The sequence below is a fragment of the Drosophila mauritiana genome, chromosome 3L (genome assembly GCF_004382145.1).
Source record: "Drosophila mauritiana strain mau12 chromosome 3L, ASM438214v1, whole genome shotgun sequence".
NCBI classification, from domain to species: Eukaryota; Metazoa; Arthropoda; class Insecta; order Diptera; family Drosophilidae; genus Drosophila; species Drosophila mauritiana.
Window position 1 is genome coordinate 18,529,022 of NC_046669.1, and position 19,555 is coordinate 18,548,576.

At 42.5% G+C, this 19,555-nt stretch overlaps 1 protein-coding gene across 2 annotated transcripts in view; it reads right to left on the reverse strand.

Annotated features, from left to right (window-relative positions):
- LOC117141775 (protein naked cuticle) overlaps positions 1–18,351 on the reverse strand; it is a 40,869-nt gene extending 22,518 nt beyond the window's left edge. For both annotated transcript variants that reach the window (XM_033305405.1, XM_033305407.1), the window contains exon 1: positions 17,194–18,351. In XM_033305405.1, the coding sequence (XP_033161296.1) occupies positions 17,194–17,257 (64 nt within the window). In that variant the 5' untranslated portion in view covers positions 17,258–18,351. The remainder of the gene's footprint in view (positions 1–17,193) is intronic.
- Between the last annotated feature and the right edge of the window lie 1,204 nt (positions 18,352–19,555).

Sequence of the window (19,555 nt, forward strand, 5' to 3'; positions counted from 1 at the left end):
AGGTTTTCTTCTATTTTTTTTTTTTGTGAAATGAAATTAATCCAGCTTGGCGAATGCCAGGCACGTATCACTGTGGATGAGTCTCCATTTCTGCTGTGTTTGTCTTTTGTATTCCGTTTCTTTTCTTGTCGGCTTCCCCACTCCATGCTCCATGCATGATTTTTCAATAGCTTTTCATGCTGGCCAAAACCAATCCATGCCGTAGAACAAAAGGCCTCCGGAGTTGGCTTAATTCTGTGTGCTTTGAAATCGAATTAGGGTGCCATATAGCAGCATATATGTACATGTAGATGTAAGTGTGTACATGTGAGATGACCCGTGCACTAAAACAAGTCTATATAACTAGCACATATTTTAGTTAACCTTTAACTTAAATAAAAGACCTAACTATTCCAAAGTGTTACCACATTTTCAAAACCACTTTTTTGAAACTATCCCAACTATTTGTCATCTTTTTTACCATACAGAAATGTATATTTTTTATCTCTGGCGAAATATTTCCCAGTGTAGCATTGTCATCTCGGTTTTTGGTGTTTTTCTGTTTTTCGCAATTTTAGGTGAGGACCGGGGAGTGGGCTAAATTTATGCCCACAACCCCACACCCTCCACTGACTTTCACACACGTAACCTGGTTGACAGCTGTTGCCCAAGGCGAAGTGCGGGGGGTGGCAGGCGGTAGGGGACTGTGGGCTGGGGGAAAGTGAAGATGCTGCTGCCATGGCAAAGATAACAACCAAAAAGGCGAAATAAGCAAAAATATATATAAGTATATGGCATAGGGCATATACATTTAGGGGAGTGGCATCGTTGTAGGCCTTGCATTGTTAGCAGTTGGCAGTTACCTTTCGGTTAAGTCGGATTCGAAGGTGAGGGGTGGAGAAATGGTTGGTAGGGGTGGGGAGGGAATGAGACATGGCATAATTGGGCTACATTGGCATTTCACTTTTGGACCAACTGCTGTCGCAGAAGACCAAGAAATCCAACAGCAAGTTGGGGTGTAAGAATAATAGGTTGAGATGGGCCAACACAAATGTAAATGCCACACAAACGGCATTGAATTGACCCAGTTTCTTGGTGTGAAAACGGGGGTTAAGTTAGCCAAGGCGACCAAATTACTGAAGAGGTTTTGAATAAAAGATCAAGATTGTTCCTTAGGCCTGACAAGCTTTGGAAATTGTAGGTTACATAAAGGAAAATGTTACAATAGGAGACTTTGATTTGTACAGACATTACAATATCTAGTTATGAGTAAATAGTACTAATACTTAATTGCTTAGATACATTTTCTTCAAAACTTAAACACCTTAAATTACTCTTTTCTGGCACAAAAGTATATCCGCCATAAATGCATTTATTTCCTCCACATTTATCCAAATATGTACAACGCTCTTATCAATACTCATTCAAGGTTCCTTTATTGCCCCGTCTTAACTGCTCATTGGCACAGTAAATCTACATCAAGCAGACATTTCCCAATCCACATCCGTTTTCCTCCTTATTTTTCCGCTCATGTCTTTTGTTTTCCCTCCGCAGACATTGACACTGACATCTTTGTCACCTGAACATCCTTTCGCTTCCTTTCACCTTCCTGTTGGATCCCCTATTCCATTTCAGATTACGCGGCACACACGAACACACGGATCCTCATTTCCTTCACCTTCTCTATAGATGAAAATTGCTTCCCCCCAAATTGGCCATAGCCCCTTCGAAATGGCCCTTTGCTGTCTTAACGGAAATCTTCGATGGCAGTTTTCGCACCAAAAAGGAAAACACTTCCTACTACTTTAGACAAACGCAGATACCTTCATTATATGGAGCCAGGAATTGGAATCACAAACGCAATCGCAATCGCAAAACGGCATCAAAATGCTCTCCAGAGCATAAGCGTCTTTTATTTTATTGTTTTGTCAACGCTTAAAAGAAATGTTTTTCCATTTAGCTGAACACTTATGAGTATTGTGCTCAGCGGATACGTTTTTGGGATTTAAAAAAAAAATAAGGGAAAACTTGAGGAAAATATGAGGGAAATGCGGCTGAGCTTATGTGCGAGTGTTTGTGCCATTGACGACGACTTTTCACACCACATCAAAAGGCGACGAGGCGAGTGCACTCAAGTGTATAAACAATGGCGTTAAGTGTTTAAGTGCACGGAAATATCACAGCCATGGATTGGCCTCGAACTCCGGGTCCTAAAACCCCTCGGCTTTAATTTCATTTTATGGCATTAGCAATTTAAAAAGTGGAGAGGAAAACGAACGCAGCTAGAAGCAGACACAAAGTTTAATTGCTGGCAACAGCTTGGAAATAGTTACAGATAGAGCGGGAGCCACATAAAAAACCGCATTGGGAATGGCCCACTTCAAAGAAAGGAAAAAAACCATGGTAGACCGACCAACCGACCGACCAGGCAAAGATATATAAAAGGGCAGAGAAGATGGTCCAATAGAGACATTGGTGTATAATTTTATTGGTGCTCTGCGGATGCCAGATGGCGCCCAGAGCTTTTCCCCTTGTTCCCTGTACTTACAGGTGGCTTATGGAGAGAGGTGGTTTCCTTCGGAGGGGAATGGTAGCCTTGAGTTGGCTTAATTCAATGAAGCGGCTTAGGGCCAACATCAGCTGTGGCCAGCTTAAGTTAACAGTTTAAGCCGAAGCGCAAGTAACTAGAGCTCTTCTTTGGCCCGATTAGCTTAATTAAGAGAACGTGTGGGTTGGCCCAGAGAATCCCCGTGGGAAGTCAACAGGTAATTAAACGAGATGGGATAAAAATGAATGTTGATGGATGGCCCAGTTGATCGATGAGCTCGATTCACATTGTTGGTCATGTAGTGTACGAAAAATCCGGAAGGTGGATGGGATGGATGATAAATCACTTGCATACAAAGTTAATGTAGCGTGATTAGTTTGTTAAGAACGTGTGACAGGTATTAGTAATTAATATTGAAAATTTCGCAATTACTTTAGTGCTCCTGCAGCATCAACACTTTTAGCCCCCCACATTTTCCATAGGACAATCCCTTCTAATCGCTTCATAAACACGCGGAAACTAATGGCTAACTGAAAAATCATTAGCTTTAATGGCTTTCTTGGTCTGCTAACTTTCCGCGTTTTTAATTGGTTGGAAAATGCCAACGTAAGTAACAGTTAATTGCCTCTAACCAGCCATACCGGAGCACATGTACCCCCATCCTCATCCCCATAGCCATCCATAATCCCTTCCCATCGAACCACAACACACCTCCAAACCCCAAGCCCAATGGCTGCCCATAATTAGATGCATGACTTGGCAGGGTCTTTTTATGTGCGGTTCGCTTGGTCCGTCTAAAAAGTCCGTCTGAAAGTCCGTCGATCCGTCCTCTATCCGTCCGTCTGTGGCTGCCGTTGCCGGTGCCGGCTACTCAATTAGCCAGAAAAGACATTAAACTTTCGCCCGGGGCAGCTGCAGAAGTTCAAGATTCCGACGTCTCTCCGTGCCTAATGAAGTTAGTGCAGCACCGAAAAGAAATAACATGGAATAAAAAACAACTTGCAAAGGCAGCTAAAAACAAAAAAAAAAGTAAGCAAAACATTTCGGAGCGCCACTTTTTAAAGCAGCTGCTGGAAATTGAAAATCAACTTAAATTCCCTTCGCCACCTTTTCGCTGCTAAACGTCTGCTGCCATAAATAAAATGCGAATTTTTCCCCGAAAACCAAAACAAAATTGCTGGGTTGCTCGGTTGTGTGGAAAAGGGGGGCATGACTGTGGTGGGTGTGAAAATTGCTGGCTGCACTTGCCCGTGGCTTTTCCGCAGTACGTGACCGGTTATCCCATACAACAGACATGCATATCCCCATCGAGAACCTTTCCTGTCCTGTTGCTCTGCTGCCGGAACATATTTTACGTATCAAATTTTGTGCAAAATACTCACAGCTCGATGAAATTCTATTGGGAAATATTTTTCACCAGGGCTACCCAAAGGGTATGCCCAAAAATGGCAAGAATTTCGGCTATTGCAAGAGTCTGGTCCTGTTGAAAATGGCAAAACTAACTGGTAAAACAGCATCAAATATATAAGAAATTAATGTTTAAAATCGGATATAGTATTGCGCTTATTTATCAATCAAAATTCACAACAACCTTTAATTTGATATTTCTAAGACCGCCTAATAGCTTGTTTTTAATAATCCCCAATTTATGCCTAATCTTCTCTGGCAAAGAGTATGTCTGGTTTACCTTTTCACCCGTAAGCACTTGCCATCAATTTTGCAGCCACTCTCGCCCCAAAATCTTCCAACTTTTGTGTGGATTTGGGACTCGATTTGGGTGGCAAAATATTTGCCGATTCAGAGCGCTAAAGTGCATGGCGAACCGTTAAAAATGAATTGCCCGGGCATATTTTATAAACGAAAACAATTTTCAGCAGAATTTGTTGTTGAAATAACAACCAGAGGCGGCGCAACTATTAATAACAAAGTGTGGAGAAGTGAAGACCCCGCGAACTCCCCTAATACAATCATATAAATTACACTGCCAGAGCAATCAATCAATGTCAAAGTCAGACTGAGTTGCGCTTATAGGCCCAGGGTCGTCAGAAACACAGAGATGCGGCTCATGGTTGGGGTTCATGGTTGGGGTTGGGGCTTGGGGTAGATTTAAGCTAAGCTGCCACGTACTTGGCCGCTCATCAATTTCAATAAGCCGGCCGCGGAGGGAGCTGAAAGTCCGAGTACTCCGGACAGCCGACCACCAGCGAACCATTAGCACCTAGGCCAAGTGGCGGCGGCATTTGTCAAAGTCCCCCGATATTCCATCCTATCCCAGATACAATGCCTTCTATTCCCAGGGCCCAGACATCCTCGCCTGTGTTTTGCATTTTAAATTGTGGCACAAATGAAATTGAAAATGGCTGCTAAATATGTGCAACAATGCGACAACATCGCTCAATTGCCAGCTCCTTTGTCTTGGCTGTATCTGTATCTGCACTTGTGCTTGTATCTGTATCTGTGCCTGTGTCTCCGTGTGGTGTCAACAATGGCAGAACGCGTTGGGTGGCATTTCATTGACAGCAAGTCATAAATTTTACAAATGACAGCCGGCAAGTGGTGAATGACAGTAGGAAAAAGGCAGAGGGAGGAGTTCGAAACCCATGCCAAGATCCCACATGTGATAGTTTTTGCCCTATGCAAATTTCGTTGGGATAAAGATAGAATGGTTGGGTCAAGGGTTAACAAAGCAGAACCCTTATCCTGCTGCATGCTCATGGAAAAATACTTTCTTTTAGAAGAAGGTTTTCCATATTGCAATATATTTATACAACATTATAACCATTAAGGTGTACTTTTATACCTCTATACTTAAACCCAATGTCTTATAAATTTTTAAAATATTTTAATGGCCTCACTTTCATTTATAAGGGCGAGCAACCAATCACGTTGAAAAGTACTTTGTTTTGAACCCACTCAATCTTGTCATTCGATACCGGCTTAACCTTTCTTTCCAAACCACAATGAATAACAATTCAGGTTCCTATAACTATAGACAATGCGTCAGTACTTTCCATGTAACATGCACATTCCTCATTGTGTCTTCGCCTATGATCTCTTTCCTAATCACTCTGAGCCTCAGTTCCAATTCCAGACTGCTGCCTCATCAATCAATCAATCACAATAAGGTCTTTTGAAGGGGAAAAGAAAGACAATCACTTCGTGGAACCTTTCCCGTGGCCACAACACAACATCCCGCTCTAATGACAGCTGGGCACTTACGGTATCTGGAATCGGCCTAATCGGGCCCTTCCACTCGGAATTGAAATGTATTTCGCCTTTATCGGTGGGACCACACCCATGGCGGCTCCCTGGAACCGATGCAACCGATTTCATCCGATTCCAACCGCATTCGGAGACCACAAAATGCCAGCATAACGGCAACACCTGCCCATCAGTTGGGTCACTTTTTCCATGCGATTGTGTGTGTGTGTGTGTGCGGAACGGAAGTGCACAGAAGAAGAGCTAATGATGGCGGCGGAAGACGTGGAGAGGAGAGGAGAAGAAGCTGGATCCGAGCAACATTACCAAGGGATGGGATCCAGAGGGAAAGAGGCACAAAATCGTCGGCGCCGCATTTTGGAGCAGCTGTGATGTGGATGCGGTTTATTCTCCGACCGGGGCTGCAGCGGAAGTTTTAACAACCGCCGAACACACACTCGCAAACACTGAGAGAAAGTCACATGTAATATAAATATTTAAAAAAATATTTATAATAATTTGAAATTATTTGATCACATATCATAATAAAATGTGGTGAAAACCCAAAGAATGAATCAATTACACATCTGTTCTTAATGATTTCAGACTCATTTTCGACAGTGCAGTTGCAGGGGAACACACACATATGGAAATTAAAATCAATTGCCATTGGAGTGGGATACGGAGGAATCTCCTGAAGACACACACGACGCTACTCCGCTGCCATCATTAGCTGCAATCGAAATCGTAGTTTCCTTGCCGTGCATGTGTCATGCTGTTCTGTTTGCCATGAAAATCCCTGGAAAGACTGTGCTCGCCATGTGTCCTGCCTATCCGACCATGGATCTCCTTGACGTTTTTATAGCTGCTAACAATGTGTCAGGTTTTCCAGGAACTCCGTTTCGGCTTAGCCCTGAGCCGGTTCTGTATCTTTGGCCTCTGAAGCGGATAATTAGGCAAATGTTTTGCCTGGCAGCTTGAATGAAATGCTGTATGAGTAAGCGGCCAAATATTCGTGGCAGAAATACGCTAGATCTCCGATAAACGAGGGTTCAGAGCGACAGTTGATGTATGGGCATTATCTCGAATATTTCACGGCGATCTGGACATCACTGGAGGAAGTGGGAAAGGTTGCTTGGAATGCAAATGGTGGCATCTATATGAGGCAAAAGAATGTCGCACCACTCAGATACATTTGGCAGATACAAAAACTTTACAAATGTGTGCCATTAAATTGAGCTAGCGATGACTTCATAGTAAAACTATTCGTGAATTGCCGAAGAAAGCTATTGGGATTTAATACTTTAAACCAACTTTTTGCAATTTAATAACCTATGAATTCCACATAGGACTATGCTCATAAATACACAAATCCCCCAGCATCCCAGATAGTTTAAGTCTCTTCAGCTGTTTTCATTCATTATAAGTTGAGACTTTACCCGTTCATCTTTTTATAGCACCTCAAGGAGTACCTCGAGCGCTAGGAAAAACTGCATTTCCTCAGATCCCCTGGCCTTTCCCCCCTTCTTCCACTACTTTATGCATATTTTTGGCCTCCTCGGGTACCCCATTTTTATTATCGGAATGGGGGCCACACAAATTATGCGTAAATATGCGAACCTCCCTGCTTCGCCGTATTTCTTGTTTATCGTTTTGCGAAAAGTCAATTTTTATAACGCACAGAGCAAAAATGGGGGCCAGATAAACCGATCCGTATATATACATACTCGTATACAGATGTATGTATATAGGAGTCGAAAAATGATTTGTGGTTGGCTGAAATTGGTATATAGGAGTCGAAAAATGATTTGTGGTTGGCTGAAATTGGCGCAAACATTCCGAACCCAGGAACCCCAGTGGAGAAGGTGGGCTGGGAAAAGAATATGTAACAAATTTGTAATTTGAACGCTACAAATCACAATTTAGCATAATGATCAATTCATAAACGTCAAAACCTTGTTATTCCCAGTCGCCTGTGAAGTGAATTATGAGCGCATTTCAGCTCGTGGAATTTTTTGACTATTTTCGAACGGGGGCGTCGCTGAAGGGTGTCTCTCGCGATTGCGTTGCCGGAAATGTATATTATCCAACGACAACGACAGACACATAATACCCTTCACGAAGGCAGAAACACAAAAGACAGGCGAACTTCCTCAGAAAACTAATTAAATAAATTGCATTAAATGCTCGCCGAGCAGTTGGTGTAGGGCCAAAACAGATATCTGATTACGAGGCGGCGTAGAAAGTTGTTCGTTGGACTTTCGGATATTGTTAGGTGAGGTAATGTACATAGGAAATATATATATATATTACTATGCAAGCACAAAATAGTGTATAAATGTATGGAAAATTTATATTTATATAAATAGATGGTATAGAAAAATTCAAATTTAAAATATCTAAATAGGTGCACTTAAACTCAGGTTTCTTTAGCCCCTACTATCCATAATAAAGTTTTGACAACATTTTTGCGCATTATTAACTTAAAGCTTATTAAGAATTCCCTTTTAAGTCATCTACAAACGAAATTCATCAAAAGACCAAAAAAGTAACGCAATCTAAAGAGCATTTGCCATAACTCCGACTGACAGATGGCTCCTTGCCGCTTCCTGGCAGCCCCTCCTCCTCCGCCCACTGCCCCTGCCACTCCCCCTCCTCCGCCCACTCGGATACCTTCTTCTTGGGCAGCCTGCAGCATATCAAATTAACACAGACACGATGTCGAGGACCCGGGACTGTTTGCTGCCCATTAACTGTAGCACTTTTGGGGCACGGCACCCCTTAGTTACTCCCCGTTAACCAAGCAGCTTCAATTTGTTGGTCAGGTTTTGTAAATACACCGGAAAAAAGGGGAAGTAGTATATTTAACATGCAACTAATTTGCTGATTCATTTAAAATGAATTATAAAAATAATTAGATATGAATTGAAGTTTAGCAAGAAATGTAAACATACTGTATGTTTATATTTTAAAAATATTGAAATTTATTTAATTTTTTTTGTCAGTTTTTAAATATTAGATGGAAGAGTATTAAGGCTTTACAGTGGGACATCGAATTCCCATTCCACTGTATTTCCGTGTATTTACGTGGCTTTTTAATGAGCATCGTGGTCGCATCGGGGAAACTTTGAGCCTGGATCTCCGACCGACCGACTGGTGGCTTCACCTGGTGATTCCGAGGCCGAGAGTCCCAGTCCTGGCCAGAGCAAATTGCAGGTTCTCTTTCCCTTTTTCCCTTCGAGCCCTGGCCACAAAGTGTTGCGTTGCACTCATATTTTGCCGTGTGCACCTTAATTATATGGCCGCCGACAGAAATTCAAGAGAAAAATGTTTCTCCGATGATGAAAACGCAGCAGCAGCCGCAGAATCAGAAGCCCAAGCAAAATTGAGGGGAAAACGAAGGGCAGGAAAATTGAAGAAGAAAAGGTAGCAGCTCTGCTGAGTGGTCGAAACCTAAGCCTATTCCGTGCCGCTGTTTAAGCCATGAAAATTTAATGCCAGCTTACGGCGAACAATGCCCATGGAATGGAATTCGAGGAATTTTTAGGACCGCATTTCCGCTTAGGCACCGAAACGCCCGCACCGCACCAAGTATTAATTATGTACGCATAAAATATCTTTTGAGACCCTTTGAAGCGCTCTAAAACCCTTTCGGGGCCGACATCAATGAGATGCAAATTAACTGTACAAACATAAATAACACTTGAAGTTCTCCGAAAAAGAATGGATATATATATCAGCATCAGCGGACGGACCGCTCGGCATTTGTCAAAGCAATAAAAATTGTTGGGCTCCTGTTTGATAAGAGTTTTTTATCATCTTTGCTCCGAGGGTTTTGGGCCCCAGTCCCTTCTGCATCCCCTCATTAATTCAGCGGCACGCAGCAGTCCTTTTTGAAATATTCTCTCATTACCCTAGATACTTTTCTGCTGGCTTTTCCGCATCCGTATCTCAGCGTGCTCCATATCCGTAGCTGTAGCTGTAGCTGTATCTCTATCTCAACTTGTTGCTGTCGTTTTTTCCCACACGTCTCACGGAGTCTTTAATGAATTGAAATTGACAGCTTGTTGGCATTTCATATGCACATTGTACAGAAATAAATATATTTATGTGGGCCTTGCTCGCGCTCTGTATCTCTGAGTACGCTCATTTTTAATGTATCTGCAAGATGCATCAATTATTCAATAGACTGCACTGCAATGCAGTCAAACGAAAACTTTACCCTCAGTCCCGACCGCTGGAAAAGTGATTAATTGGCGCTACAAATTTATGACGTGGTACGGCCGATAGCGAGTTGAATGTATGATAAAGCCCCCAAATGGATAGGAGTCCGCCCTCCATTGCCCCATTGCTCCGCCCCCAAAGCGATTAAAACTTTTCGTCATTCGGACAAACTCCAACTTCGTAAATACATTAAAGTATCCGCATGTGCATGTGTACATGCTGTTTGTTTGTTGTTGTTTGTCCTGTCATTATGTTTATTGTTATGGTCTTCGCTTTGTGCAATAAATATTATATAAATCATGGAAATAATTTATAAAGCTATATTTACTCAATACAACGGTCCGAACTCCTAACGAGGTTTCCATAGATATTTCCTCTTATTTGCGGTAATGGGAAACTTGATATATGACCTCTTGAAGGTTGGGGTCTAGTCTTTTGGTCAGAGTTCTTTAGAGGGTCTCTTGATTTGGTGATCTAGAATATTCCTCACTTTTGTAGATATTTAGGTTTAAAAATAAAATATAAAATATTTAGGTTTCCATGAATATTACCAATAGTGCTGTCTAGTAGCATAGCAATAATTCGTATACTTTCTCCTAATTAACACTTCTTAAAGACTGGCCAATGCACAACTTTCCCTCCACTCCGGCTTTATTTTTGAAAAGGCTTTAAGTACTGCTCGTGGGCATTTTTCATGTTGTAATTTAACGCTTTTTTATGCCGCTCTGACCACACCCACAACGGCAACAATAACAACGAAACCCTCTTCACTTCCTCAAACAATTTTCCCAGTTGGTCAGTGGTACCGAAAATCTTTACAGGCAATGAGGGTCCATTGTTATTATGATTATTTGTAATGTATGTTTAAGGGTAAGGGGATGGGGGGATCCGTGGTTGGGGGGAGCAGAGTTCGATGCTTTTAGGTTCTATTCAAGCCGATTGTTTCCCTTTGGGCCCTGAGCTTGCCACCGGGATTGTGTTAATCATGCTACATTGCAGCCGTTCCACAATAATCATAATAATCGAGAGTACAACAACAATAACAAACAACATCATTATTTTGGATATTTATGATATTTATGTAAGCTGTGCCAATGGCCTGTAGATGTAGATGTGCGCCACGATTGCTGTTGCCATGGCTCTTGATAAAAATTTAATGTAGCATGTTAACAAGCGACCCGTTATGATTACCCCCAATCCAGCCCCCTCCACACAAAAGCAATCCAATCCCGACAATAACCCAAAATGCGGGAAAGGGAATGGTAGAATGGTATGGAAAAAAAACTATTGTACAATACAACACAATCCCAGCAATTCCAATACGAAAACTCTGCAGTCCAATTTACCATTTCGATGATGATGATGATGATGCCGACTCCACAGACGACTCAACTTAACCCCTGGCGAGCGGAGGAGGAACCGGAACGGCGGCCAGAGTGGGTTAAGCAATCCCAGTCCCAATCCCAAGTCGAAATGTAGGTGCGCCAGACCAAGATGAAAATAAAGCTGGAACCTGATGCTGAAGCTCGAGTTGAAGCCATCGTTCGGCGGAGGAAATGAATAATCAATAATCACAATTGGAAATTTTCTATAAATTGGCAGAGGCCGGCAACATAACAGTTTAATTTTTGTCTGCGGCAGACGATTGAAGGAAATGGAACTTTTATTTTATTTCATTTTATTTTTGGTCCAGAGAGAGAGAGCGTGTGGGAAAACTGTGGCAAGAGCTGGTGAACTCAAAGCTAAGAGAATTATGATTTTCCTTTGACAAGTTCCCTTTGAAGCAGCCTTTGAAGTCACAAATTATATTAGTCTGGATTTTTGGTTTCCCCTGAAAGGCCTTTTGAAATTCGGTTGGAAATGAACGTATTTACGAGATAGCAGTATGGAAAGCTTATGTCTGCGTGAATTGAGTCTTGGGATTTTCGGAATAATTACCCAGCACCCGGGCAAAAAATTTCCAACAAAACTGCCATCATGCGGCTGCAAACCATCCATTATCTATTCTCGTTCTCAAAGCACTTAGCTTCTATTGTTGCGGAGCTCTTGCATTTTAAAGTATCTCTGCCGCGACACCCAACCTTTTCACTGCAACACCTTTTTTATCATTTAACTAGGTGGACGGAGCGGAGCGGAATGGAATGGACGGGACGGGAGGATGCGGTTCCAGACCCGAAAATAAATCCCGTCCAGAGGAGCGGAGCACTTTCGCATCAACAGCGTGGGAATTAATATCAATGTCGTTGTCGTTGATGTTGCTGGCGGTGGTAATGGTGGTGCAGCTGCTTTTCCAGCTTTTCCTGCTGCTATCAGCTCTCAATTTTCCGGCACAGCCACCATGGCGTATGTGTAATGCCCATTTTTTGTGTCGTTGCGCGCTACGGTTTAAACTCTCCTCTCGATTTTTTTTTCTTTTTTTTTTTTTGCTTTTTATCAATTAAAAGCCACTTCAAAAGCGGAAAGTGTCTGTGTGTGCCGTTGACACGCATACACAAAAAGAGGCAGAGGCACCCAAATACCCCCCCACACACACACACACCCACATTCTGTCAGATTCACACACAGATACTACGGGTATCCATAGTTCGCTTTGTTGTCAGTTGGCTTGGTTCGCTGGTTTTCTGTTTGTTAGTCGCCTTTTGTTTTATCGCCCCCCTGAAAAACCGCCTGGCACTCCGCTTTAGTGAGATAAAATGGAAAATCATTAAATACTGATCATTTCCATATATGCGTGGACATGGCACGTAGTCGTTATAATGGAAAAAGATTGCCAAACTAGCCAAGAATGTGCTGCAATAGAACTTGAAGGCTTTGTATGGTATTTTAAAATGTTAAAAGGAATAAATCATAATCGAATGTATTATACAATATATATATTTTACAAGGCTTGATTACTGAATACAGCGGTGCTGATAGTGAATTGCTCTCTCAAGAACTTCCTCCCCTTTCGCTAAATAAAATCCATAGTTTCCACTTTTTTGGGGTCTTCCCCAAAAGTTTCCCAGGCCGCTTTCCTCAAAGGCAGGCAGGAGGCACATATGTTTGGCGGCTTTTTCGCTTTGACATAATCAAAACCAAACCGAACCGAACCGAACCCAAAGCAAACCGAGCGCACAAATGACGCGACTATCCCCAAAAAAAAAATACTCGAAAGCGGCAAAGAGCGGCGGTGGCGGCGTCCACTCAAAGCTAATGACCGACAAAGCGTTTTGTATTATTTTCAATTTCATTTTCACTATACACAAACTATACCCCTGGCCCCCCATAGCACCCATAGCCCCCATCGCCCGCATATTTCACCCTTCCCCCCTTGGTGACAACACTTTTCGCTCCGGCCTCGCCACGCTTCGCCTTGCCATGCATTAAATATTATTAAGATAAGGCGCGGGGGTTCGCTTATCAATCAGACGTCAGAGGTACCGACCCTCGTATATGTATATGTATAATTCGCAAAGAAGAAGAGCCAACACGGTTCTTCCATCAGAGTTATGAGTTATTGGAACAAACCGGCAACAGAGTTTCCGTAAATATTTGCTTAGAACGTGTTTTCCTTTTGAAAGTGCTAGTTGGTTTTCTTGTTTGGAAAGCAATTTGTATTAATAATTATAAAAGTTTGGACTGTTCTTTGATTTGCTTGCTTCATGTATTGAAACATATTTACAACTATAATGGGTTTTACGTTTTCATCGCTTATTTGTATCTTTATCTCGTTGTAACGTTTCTGTTAAAGTTATGACCCCCTAATGAAAGCCTGCGCTTTGTTTTTTAGGCCAAAGTTATGGCCCGGCGGACGAAGGGCGGCCTAAGTGCGGCATAATTCCAAGAAGTGCCCCGAGAGCCAATTGCTAAATCAACACAAACAAAAGCCGATGACCAAAACAAAAACCTCAAAAGTCATTACATATATCTTGAGTGGCCCCAACCCCCGGGGAAGACGAGGCCTGCAGAAATGCAGAAGCTACGAGCTAACAGCTTTTTATCTTTTGGCACAAGGCGGCACAGCATTGTTTTGGTTCGGTTCGGTTGGGTTTGGCTTGGCTTGGCAGCCACCTTCGAAAAACCAGTCCATTGCGGTGGACCAAAACCCAAAACAAGGCGAAATACCCATCGGATCTGGACGATCCGAACCGACCGATCCAAACGCAACCGAACCGGCCATATAGGGTCGCTGGCATATCGAAAGGCAGAGCGGCAACTTCCTGGCTAATATTACGAAAATTGCTTATACCAGGCTATTGCTCCCTGGCCATCCCCATACCCATACCCATAAGCATGCCCCAATCCATTCCCCTCCGGTTCTCGAGTTCTGCGGATCAGCCAAAAAGTGCCAAGTCAAAGTTGGTAGTGGCAGCTAGAGCTGGTGCCCGCTTCCCGGACCTCGGGGCTGCGATTTGAGCCCGGTGCGGTTCGAGCCACGTTGCTTTCGGCCTGTCATGAAGGCAATGCCGACGCGATTCGCCTGTTGCCTTCTACCGTAATTCACAACAACCACAGCCATAATAATAACAGCAACAGCACGGCATCGAAGAAAAGCCAAGGCGAGCGTTGTGAAACCCGCAGAAGATACAGTGGTCACAAGTGCACTACCAAATGAGCAATAAGCATAAATAAATGTTATATGCATGACCGAGAGATATAAATATAAGTATATTTTGATGAAAACCTTTTTAGTTATAATAAGCCACAGGTACAATAATTTAGGATGCTACATATGCTCTACAAAATATGCGGATCCCACTTGTAAGTATGGCTTAAATGCATCTTTACAACGTGTCTATTAAATCCAATTTAATCTGCTTAAAATCTTTCGAACCTCAATGGCCTCTCAGTTTTGGGTTTCATTTCTTCGCCGCCCGTAAGTGCCCACGATAATCCCCATTCAAACACACTATTTTCAACCACTGTGCACGACGGCCTCTGGTGCCGCGCCTCAAAGCAAAAAGCGCATCTTTTGAACAGAGCGCAAAGCGCAGCTTGGCAGTCGCAGCATCGGCGCGGTGTGTATCTCAAAGATACAAACAGAGTACGCTCGCTGGATCGCTGGATCGCCGTTCCTCGGTCCGTCCGTCTGTCTGAAAGTCCGTCCGTCCATCTGTCCGTCTGTCGATCGTCGGTTGGTCTCTAAACCGCTTTTGTGTAGCCGCTGCTGAGATGTTTGGCATAGTTGGCCTGGCCGCGGAACTGGTTGGATGTGGATGTGGATGTATCTTCGAGATGGAGTTGGGGAGTTTCTCAGTTTTGGTCGGAGTTGGGGCTGCGGCTGGATGGAGTGGGGGATTGGGTACGGAATGGGGAGCTTGCAACGACTCTGCCGCCTGCCGCTCAGTTATTATTATTTTTGCTTGCGGCGGCGGCTCGACGACTTGCTGCCGCTGATGTCCGATGTTATTGTTGTTGTTTTATCAACGTGAGGGTTTTAAAAGGTTTTTGTGTATGAGTCGGCATCGGTATCTTGGCCTCGCAGCAGCTGCTGCTTTCTACACAGGAAATATTTAATATTTGTTACATTCGTTACAACCAGCATATATATTGTGGTAAGTGTATGGTAATTATTCATGGCAGACACTAAACAGTCTGTGCAACCACTTTTGACATTTTGGATTTATATTAATATAATATTTTACTAAATTACACTTTTCTCTTATAATTTTGCCCATTACTTAAATGATCTATTATTAATGTAATGACCTAGGATTAAAGTGTCACAAAACAATGGAATTTTTTCCCAGTGCACCCATCAGCAACGGGCCAACTCCACCTCCATTGCGGCATCGACTTGCCTTCGGTTTTACCTGCAACAGGTAAGAAATGTTCGTACGTTGTTTTTAAACGGCGTCGGCATTTCAATTCGCTTGATTTTCATTTTTTGTACGACTCTCTTCCCGTTTGTTGTTGTGTAGTGTTTTCGAGGCTGCTTTCTTTGAAGTTGCATGCTTCGGTGTGCCTTTGGAGGTTTCCTTTGAATTCCCCCTGCATCTGCCAGCAATTAGTGTACGGGGCTTGTCGTCCTGCAAAGGGTTCAAAGTGTTGGCCTGGCATTTAATTGGCGCAGACCAATTGCCAGCCGATGCCGATGCGGAGGAAATCTCTCTCTGGGGCTTCAAAGCAAAACAAAACAAACCAAACCAATGGAAAAAAAGAAGACTCGAGAAAAGTAAAGAGGTGGATGGGGGCCCCAGAATATTTCCAATGAATTTGTGGACAGAAAAAAGGAACCCAGGGAACATTGATTGATTGATGTTACTTCAGCGATTCGGACATCAACGTTGCTCGTTTGGCAGAAAGGTCGTCCGATTCGGTCGTCCATTTCCAATTCGGATCGGATCCCACTTTGGAAACACGGGCCTTGTTTATTTACGTCCATGATATGCTCTACCCATGACTAAGGAGCCGATCTCTAAGCAGCAGCAGGAGCCAAGGCGAAACGTTCTATTGATCGCGATCGCGATCCCGATCCCTTCGATCTGCTTCCAAAAAAAATTCTATTTATTTTCCATGGGTCGCTTTCCTTTTGATCTGCCCTGCCGTTGTGTTTTTCTTCTTCAGCACCATGCCCGATTTTCCGTTCTATTTTTGTGTGTCGCTGCTCCGGCATTCTCCTACCCATTTTCATTTCCATTTCCAAAGACCACAAGCGAACGAACGGCTGTGTATCTTCCAGATAAAAATGCAGCCGGTCGATTGCCTACATTTTATTTTCAACTTTTAGTTGTTCGCCGTAATTATTGGAAAAGGATGTGGGAGAAGCCCTTGACTCAATGAATTCGAATGGTAATGCTACATACACACACACAAATCCATATCTGTGTGCGGGTGAGTGAACAATTGTTTGGGAGAAGGTAATATTTTAGATCTTCGGCCCAGATAGTCGTATGTTAATGGGAATGGCCTTCGATAAGTAGTCACGGGAAAATGAATAAGGAAAACATTCTGCATGGATTAGTGGTTTTGGTTTCAGGTAGGTGGATATAGGAATAGACCATTATTTTAATAATAATTATATATTCCTAACCCACTTTCTTCACATGGAGAACCCTCCAATCTATAAGTTATCTTCCTGTGAATCCCTGACGCACTCAATATTTCAATTTAATTTACTTGACTGTGGCCAACAAATTGTTTCCCTGAATGCTATCGCCCAGCTGTCTCTGCCCACGAGAGCATTAACATCCATCTTTTCCATATCTGCTGCCAACTATCTGGAAATTCACTAAACAAGTTGAGAACGCTTGGCTTTCGCTTACCTGAGAATTGTTTGTAGCCGCCGAGAATTTTATGCTTCCACCATTTGACAATGTTGCCCGCCATCGCTGCCCGGATATATGTACCTATATATATATATCTATATATACAAGCGGGTTGAGGATGCAGTTACTTGGCGGTGTCTTGGATTTTTCGGTGTTTCTATTTTCCGTTTTCGGGCGGTGGTGTTGGTTGTTGCTGGTGGTGGTGGTTGGGCTGGAAATTTACGAGTCCTGGGAGGAGGAGACCTGCAGTACAGCAGCAGCAGCCCAAAATGTTTTACGGCCCTTGTGTGTGCGTTCTGCGCTCCCTGGCTGGCTATCCTTTTGTGTAAGGATCTGAGGACTGAGACTAATATACTCCAGGTAGGAGGCGAGAGAATCCTCCGCAGCCACTTCCACTTCCACAGCCACTTCCCGTTCCACCGTGTTTATGCGCTGCCGCTGGGCGACCTTAATTTGTATCTGGTATTATTTTCGACTGTGCGGGTGGCAAGTTACCAGTCGTAGTCGCTGTCGTAAAAGTTTTTACAGCTCTGATGTGCTGCATTTTAGTTTAATTTGCGCATATTGCGCTGCTTTATTTGATCTACGTGTGTGTGTATCTTGCAGATACTCGTACTCGCGCTCGCACTCGTATATTGGTACCTTTGTGCCCGCTGCGCGCGTAATTTTAATTGTAAAACATTTTCGCCGACTCGATTTGTTTTTCGCCAGCCGTTTTGTTGTTATTTATTCAATTTTTGCTTTTTGCTTTGCGACGACGTAAATAACTTGGCGTATAAACAACAAAAAACAACAAATGCAAAAACACGATTTATTTCCAAACGATTGCGACGAGGGCGACGGCGACGTCAATTTTTCGGGGGGTGGTGTACCGGTTGTTTTTATTATTGTTGTGGGGGCGGTTTTTCGTTTTTCCTTTTTGCTTTTCACACTTGATTTTTCTCTCCGGCTAGAAAATTAAAACTTCACTGGGCGTATCTCGCGGATACATTTATTCATTTGATCAATTTCCAATTTCAACGATAACTTCACTGGGCCACAACAATCCGTTCGGTCAGTAGTTGTTTTGGTGGGCCAAACTACGCGTATCTTCTAGATACTTTCCGCTGTATCTCCGAGTCTCAGTTCACACGTCTTTTCGAATCAACGGACGAAAACAATCTGAATGCGAGACGTTCGAGAATCGAAACGTTGCCCGTTGTTCGAAACTCGCCTTCGAGCGCCGCTCTTTCTCTTTCGAACACGTTCTCTCAATTTCGAACTCGAAATTTGTAAAGGCGTGTTATCTCTTTTTCTATTCGAAAAGGGTATGTTGGAATTCTGGTTCATTACAAGTAGGAGATATTTCAAGATATATAAAAATTTGTATATATTTTAACACGATAAATAAATTTGTAATAATTTTTTACTTTCTATAAAACGAATAACAATTTAACAGTGGAAAAATTAATAAAAATAAATAAATTAAATTAATAAAAAATAATAATATATATAAATAATAATAATAATAATAATTTTTTATTATTTTTTTAAACACATTAAGTGTGCAGCATCTAAATTACATACTAGCAATTTGAGAAATATATTATTCGTGTTTTTTTTCCAACCAAAGCCAAGTGTTTTTAAATATTGCATACAAAGAAGCAATTATTAGAGCAACATATTTGATTGCAACGATTTCCACGCCCCAAATTCAGAGCTTTCTTTTGGCTACACCTTTCAAGCTGAATTTTGACTGGTTGTTACTGCCTCCACCATCGGTTTTTGATTATACACGTGTTTGGATAATACCCGGTTTTAATTTGCCTCTATGCATAGCCGCAGCAGAAAAAAATTTGATTGTTTTTAAATTTGATCTCGACCGCTGCCCCTGCCCCAATTTTCGCCACGCAGAAGAAGCCGCCTGCTGAGCTTGAACATCAGGGCAATTACCAACCAAGCAACCACCACCAACCAAAAAGTAACCCCAAACCCAAGCTCAAACCCGCCGATAATAACAGAGCAAGGAGAATCCTGAATTACGCCGCAGAGGCAAAAAAAGATGAAGAAACACAAAGCTCTTTCTTTCTTCGGCGATCGAAAGCAAGTGGAAGGAACCCGCGGTGATCGGCTTGCCTTTAACCCACTGATGACCAATGGGCCAACTTGGAATATCAGTGTATTTATGGATATAAAATAAAATATTTTTAAAACGTTAAATATATTACAAATATTGTGTTAAATTTCGTTTAGTATCTAAAGATTTAGTAACTGGAAACATCAACTGTGTTCCTAGTATATTTATGAATAATATAAAATATTATCAAATTTCAAGAAGCTAAATTAATACTATTACTACTATTTCCAAGATTAAACTAGC